Below are 7,100 nucleotides of genomic sequence, written 5' to 3' on the forward strand. Positions count from 1 at the left end.
AGACATTCCTGCAGAACTTGACGAGGAAATGCTTCAGGTTCTCAGAGTACAAGCATGGACACATTTTTTTTCAGAGTTTCTGTAGAAAAAGGCATTTCTCCACTGCTGAACTAAAATATTCTCCTTTGAGCCAGATATGTTTATTGTATAAGTCTTCTATCTTTTAGTATATTTAATAGATTTTCAACATAGAAACTGCTATTTTTCCTCCACACTTGTTCTCCCCTATCCTGTTCCGGTCTCATCAACTAAATCTGACCTTTAACCTGTATTAAAGCTTGAAACCTAAGTCAGCACCTGTTGCTCATTTCTCACCTCATCCTCTATCACTCAACTTCCAAAAGCAAAAACAAGGACCAAGTATTCCAGTATGCTATGAAACAGTCATTGGTTTCATTGAAATTTTTCTTTGGGAGACATTACTGAATAAAATTAGAATCATTTCAACCACAGACACCTAGGCTGTTGAGCTAATCACCAAGACAGTTTCTGACAATTCTTTTTATAAATATAGCATATATTATACACTTGTTGAAGCCATGTTTCTAATTTATCAGTATCTCCAAGTTCCTACAAGTTAATCATACAATGAAGTTCAATGTTTTATTAACCAAATCGATAAATGCATACATCAAATCCCAAAAGCTGTAATATCTTCTCATATTAAGTTACTGAGAAAATAATTTGCCAAAAGTGTCTATAACAGAGGAAATTAAGAGCCTAAAAATATTTTAGGCAAGTTGGAATGGAATTTACTTTCTATTTTCCTTTATTTCAAGATAATATATAGTCTCACGAGTCTGTTTGCTTTCTTAGTACAGCCCTTAAGCACAAAGAGATCCTCCTGTCAAATAAACCCTTCCCAGTATCACTTTTAAGTTGTTAATCACCCTTTAAATATACATGCAAATTTATACAACATTTCTTTTGGAAAATCTGTGTTTTAGGCATCTGTTTGTCTCCCTCTATCCCCATATTGTTTCTAGTATGGTATTCTTTGTGCTGAAGGGTGATTCTTGTTATTCACCTAATTAATACATTCTGACTGCACAATGATCATTCTGTTTATTGTTAAATCCTTAACTCCCAGCACATCATCTTCTGAACACTGGACTCTCAACATGCATGCTAATGAGTACAGAAGGCAACATGTAGCATATGTCCAACTAGAGAAGGGCATGTGGTTGCCTATTTTAATTAACTAGTAATAGAATGGACTATGCATTCACTTTTATTATATATTTAATCACTTATTGTATAAAACATATCTTAATTTCTTAAATTGGCTTTTTTCTTCATTTTCTCAATTGATATTTTATTACAACAGTACTGAATTGCTTTTGTTCTTTTTAATTTTTTATGAATGTCTTATTGTATTTTATGTATTCTTCTCTCAGATGATGTAAACTGACCACAGCCTCATCTCCCTTCTCTTCCCCCAGTCTCAACCCTCTCCTTTCTTCCCCAGATCCATTCCTCCTCCATTTCCTTTTTCAAACGAGCAGGCCCCCTTTATGTTTTTTATTAAATTTATATTACTATTTTAATTAAAATAGAATTATCATTTCTTTCTTTCCTCCCTCCAGCCTTGTCTGGCTACTAGTTTTCACCATCCATTTGCCCAGAAAGAAGTTGTTAATTTGTATTATTTATTCTTTAAGAACCCCTGGAACTGATTCATATTATTGAGCTTTAAAAAAAAAACTGGTTCTTGCTCCTGTTTCCAATATTTTCTGCATTCATTTCTTTCCTTGTACTGCTACCACTTTTCTATGTTTCAGGCTAGTTGAATGTGACTGCTGTTTTTGTTTTTCCTTTCCTTTTATGAAGATGTTATTTTTTTAATATTTTGAGTTTTCAGGTCCTTTGTGTATATGTTATAACTTTTAGTTTTGTATTTTTGTAGGATACCTGAGTATGCAAATGAGCAGTTCTCTGTAACTATATCTTTTTCTTGTGTCTATGCCCTACCTCCTTTGGATGTTCCCTTCTTTCTGATTGTATTGTCCTATTCTGATGTGCTAGTTTTTGTTTTATCTTACTATATTATATCATTATCTCATAGAAGCCTGTTTGTTTTTTAGTGAGAGACAGAAAGTGGGTGAATCAGGGAGGATGAGGAGGTGGGTGGAGCTGGGAGGAGCAGAGGGAGGGAGAAATGTGATCAGGATATATTATATTAGAAAAATAAAATTTAAATGAGAGGAAAAAAGAGCAAAGAATGCTCCATTTATTTTCCAAGAACATCCATGGGACAGGCCCATAGTAAAGAGACTTTAGTTACATGGTGGGTAGTTTTCATATACGACTCTGCCTTCATGTATCTAACAATTTACAAGAGTTTAACAAAATGCACGTATTTATAAATGTCATATGTATTCTGAGTGGCCATTTAAATATGGATGCTATAAACAGTACCTGGTAGGGCTTCCTATGTTTGTTATGCAATATTATGGTAGTGGTAAGAATACTGGGATATATAGGAAAGACATAACTTTACTGGTTCATTTTAAATACCCATTTCTTATTTAATCATAACTCAGAGCCATATTTTTCTCTGAGGTCAGCTTAAAGTAGATATTATAGTTTATATTTAAACTCTAGAGGTTTTCTCCACCTTAGGTGAAAATGAAGTCAATTAAAGTGAAAAATGTGAACTAACAGAAAAATTAATGTGAGATAGCTGGGGGTGACTGGATGGAGGAAAGGGATTAGGGAGTGATGTAATTCTATTTCAATTAAACATATTAACATAAAATAAATTTTAATTGAAACATAAAAATTAAAAAGAACAAATAGTTCTGAGCTATAAGAGTAAAATATCAAGGTAAAAATGAAGTTACTGTTGGTAGATAAAAATAATCAGGGAAATCTCTCCCAGCTAGAGTATCAAATCATCATAGCTATGGGCTCACAAACTGAGTCTGCTAAATGTTTCCTGATTGGTCTATTTGAGCATCTTTTCCAAAATACTTGGAGTACTCTCCTATTTTTTAATTTTTAGGCCAATATGAAAATATAAGAAAGTTATTGAGTAATTCCTCCCTTTGTCCGCAGGTTGTGGTGTCTACTGAACCAGGCACCATGAATTAAACCCTCCATATCTGCAAAGCTTCCTCCTTTATGGCAAGCTGTCTCCAAGACAACGCAGTTGGAGAGCAGCCCTGCTCTTGTGCCTGTCAGTAATCAGCGGCTTGTTTCTCACTATCCTATTCCTCAGCAAATGCTTGGCCAGGGTGCCAGTGTCAGTAATCTTGAATCTGTTTTACATAGGTCTGCAAAACGGCAATCTGCAAAACAGACTTTGCCAAACAGACCCATGCAAAACAGATTCAATATTCTTACAGCAGAAAAACCCTAAACGTTTTAAATAGGTGTGCCAGCTAGCATCAGCTCTTTATGAAGTCTGCTGAAAGCCAGGTCACTCACATTGGGGTTATTGTCAGTATCTTCCCACTTTCCATTCTCACTCCAGTGAAAGACTATGGGCACAACTAAATACGATGAGTTCCATTTTAACAGACACATGGATTATAAGCCTTTTCATTCCCTGCATCACCAGCTAGGTAATGCCACTAAATGTCGGCAGTTCTGCATGTCAACACACTGGTTGCATCTCTTTCATATTAATAGGACTCCCCGTTTACTCTTTACTCAGTATGGTGTGACAGGTATCTCCCCTTATTCACCTTCCCCAGGGGGAAAATTACTTTTTAGCTTTTACTAAATGACTTTTACCACAAAGTCTAAAGGATTTCTAATCTCATTAAAGCCTCTTCTCTCTCTTTCTCCCCAGACCAAAAGCTTTCTAAGGAGATTTTTGCCCCAGTTGTTGCTGTTTACAGTGATTCTCATCCCATTTCACCCTCTCTTCACCCACTGCCCACTGCAATATACTGACTTCTGAGTGGCAAATGTGACTGTGCTGCTGGGGACAGCTCCTTAATCCCAACCCCTCCTCTATTTCATTAGTGCCATGACTCTTACTGGTACGACTGTCAGAATAGTTTCGCTCATCTTCATCCTTCTGGAAAGATGAAATTCCAGATCTTGTTTTTACCCCTTAGCAAGATAAGGACTTGATTAGGTCATCAATTCTTTCTGAAACGAGTTTCCTAATTTGTACGTTCAGAAGCTAATTTTCTGTGAAACTCTTGGAATTAATTAGAAAAATCAAACCCCTAATGCATACAGCAGGGAGGCCAGAGTGCTTGTGTGAGTGGTGGCCATGGAGAGCTTAGTGTCAAGACGCCTGTATAAAGGTTTTAGGATAGTTCATTACCAACACTCCTTTTATTTTTCTTGCTCTGTGCTGATACAGTTATTCCTTACTTCTTATGGCTGGTGGGAGGACAAAATAAAGAAGAAAATGCACAATAAGGGTTTATTCTGCTAAAGTGCCCTTGAAACACTATTTTAAAAAACGCAACAGAAAAGGGGCAGGCCCTCCATATACCTGTTATTATCCCCATGTTATGTGATAATGAGCTTTGTTGTTGTTGTTGTTACACCTTTTTATGTGACGAATTTCTTAAAGCACCGCAAGTTTCTTCTGAGTGGTCATGTGTAGTGGCCTCCCACTGTAAGGACACCGTGTTTGCTCATGCTGCACATAGGGAGAATCTTTCTCATCCCCACCCATTCCCACTCCCCCTTTCATCAAAAATAAATGCCTCCTCCCCCCAAAGAAATTATTTCACAGTGTCTTTAATGCTCATTTTAACGTTTATTTATGGTGGGGTTGTATACATGTTTTGTAAAGGGTGCTAAGTGCCTACACTGAGAACAGTCCAGTTCAAATCAGTCCATTCTACATGGATGCTTCCTGTGCCAGTTGAAGTCACATGGAGAAAGGCCTTGACCTTTCTCTTGCTCAGGTCTGCGTTGCTGTTAAGTCCTGCTAACTCTCCAGGGCCTTCTTTGTCGATACAGATCATCAGTCCCATACAAAGAACAAGATACAGAACACCTCAATGTATTTCACAAGTTTAGCACAGCACATCTCTTGTACAAAAATCCACAAAAGCACAAAAGTGAAAGTACCAATTACTTATCACCCATGCATCAATCTTAAACACTACACGAGTACACAAATGAATACATTGCATTACAAGGTACAAAAGCACTGTATGGGAAACTTAAAAAAAAATTATACATGAAATACTGCACTGTGGATTTGGAATACTCTAATGACTCAACCCCACCCGTACACAGCCTTATTATGGGTCAGAAACTATCAGTGTGCCCCTGGACCTTTCTAGTCCTCAGAGACACTGCTGCGGGGGGCCTGGGCAGCAAGATTAGCCTCCCGCAGAGCTCTGGCCTGCTCCAGAGCCTCCCTGTATCGGGAAGGCCAAGCCTGGGGATCTTTCTTGAAGACTCTGGCCAGGAACTCCATGATCTGCATCTTGGTGATTTCACGGTTAGCTCTGGACCCCCAGAAGAACTCGTACTCGGGAGGCTCGATGTGGGGCACACGCTGGTACTTCAGGTAATTCTGCTGGACGAACTCCTCGGTGATAATCTTCCTCACGTCTCCGAAGGTGGAGTGCTTCTTCCAGGGCCTCAGCCCCAGGATGCGCAGCACGTTCCAGACCGCACCCTCTCTGGCCCCGCGGCCCTTCACGTAGATGAGGCTCAGGATCATGAGCAGGAGGCCTGTCATGGGCATACGGTTGTTGAGCGCCACCCTGTCTAGCTCCTCTGGGCTGAGGGCTTTGACCAGGGCAAACTCCATGGTGTGGAGATTGGTCAGCCTCAGGTGCAGCCCGAACACTCTGGCGAGGATGACGCTGGTGCGCCTGAGGATGCTTCTGCACCATTTCTTGTAGCTGCCCATGACCTCTTTCACCATGTCTGGAAACCAGAGGACCATCCTCTTCTGGTCCTTCACCAACACGTACCACATGAGCTCATGCGCCTTCTGCACCAGCTGGGCAGGGGCTGGCGGTGCTGGGATCGGCCGGGCTGGACTCTGGGGCTGGTGGGCGCGGCCCTCCTCTGCGGCCTGCTGCAGGATTTTAGGGTCAACATCTTCGATCCGTTCTTCGGGTGGTGGCGAGGCCTGTGGGGCTGCCATAAGGCCTTCGGGAGCGCACGGTGGCCCTGCGAGGTTAGCGGCCAGAGAAGCGGGAGGAGGGATCCCCACCGGAACAGCATCGCTGTCCTGCATCTCACAGTCGGGGGCCTCGCCTGCAAAGTTAGGGTCGCTCAGATCCTTACTTTGTTCCGACATGTCTGCGCCTTCGGATCAAAGCAGGACCGATGCGGCTTGGAGCTCTTGGAGCCAGCACTCCCTCGGTGGAGACCAGCAGAGGAAGTGCGCTTTACTGAGCACTGCGCCTTCCGCAGCAGCGGGCGGGCGGGGCTGACGTGATATTGCGCATGCGTGTTAGGAAGCCAGAAGGGTGGTAGGGCTGGAAAGGAGCGAAGCAGCAAAGCCCAACCACTGGGGTCTAAGGGAGGGTACCACTACGCTTATGTAAAAGATTTCCTGGTCTCCTGTGTGGCACAGAGATAGATAATGGTAGGGAAAGAAACAAGTTGAAGGAGAAAGATGTAGCTGAGATGGTGAAGTTAAGTTCGAATACACTGAGTTTGTGCAAAATCAAATTAAATGTGAAGGTTCTGCAGAAAGGGGAAGACTAATTCTTGAATTTGGTTTTTCTACAAAAGAATAAGAGAAACAGAAATGACCTTCTTCTTCTTCTTCTTCTTCTTCTTCTTCTTCTTCTTCTTCTTCTTCTTCTTCTTCTTCTTCTTCTTCTTCTTCTTCTTTTTTTCGGAAAGCCGTACCTTATGATGATGATGAGTTAAGATTGGAATGTTGAGAAATTATCAATAGAGATAAATTCTTACAAATCTGAGTGCAGATCAAACAAGGAAGTATGTAAAGTGTAGTTACAGACACTGGAGATAAATCCATGTGAGATTTGAATGTTCAAGAAGTAATAGATTCATATAGCATAATTGATGGGAGTTTAAAATTTTAATTAAAATGAGACTTGGTTCAGTGGGTAAGAGCTTTTGCAGTTCAAGCATGAGAACCAGAATTTAAATCCCCCAGGTCCCACATGAAAAAGAGGGATATATAAAAATAT

General features: G+C 40.6%; 1 protein-coding gene across 1 annotated transcript; it reads right to left on the reverse strand.

Annotated features, from left to right (window-relative positions):
- Positions 1 to 4,714: 4,714 nt before the first annotated feature.
- On the reverse strand, positions 4,715 to 6,353 carry Ndn (necdin, MAGE family member). Its single transcript, XM_021167872.3, has one exon. It carries the CDS (start codon positions 6,233 to 6,235, stop codon positions 5,258 to 5,260), a length of 978 nt encoding a protein of 325 aa, XP_021023531.1. The 5' UTR covers positions 6,236 to 6,353; the 3' UTR covers positions 4,715 to 5,257.
- Between the last annotated feature and the right edge of the window lie 747 nt (positions 6,354 to 7,100).

This window comes from Mus caroli, unplaced genomic scaffold (assembly GCF_978045245.1).
Source record: "Mus caroli unplaced genomic scaffold, Mus_caroli_1 scaffold_8, whole genome shotgun sequence".
In the NCBI taxonomy this organism is placed as follows: Eukaryota; Metazoa; Chordata; class Mammalia; order Rodentia; family Muridae; genus Mus; species Mus caroli.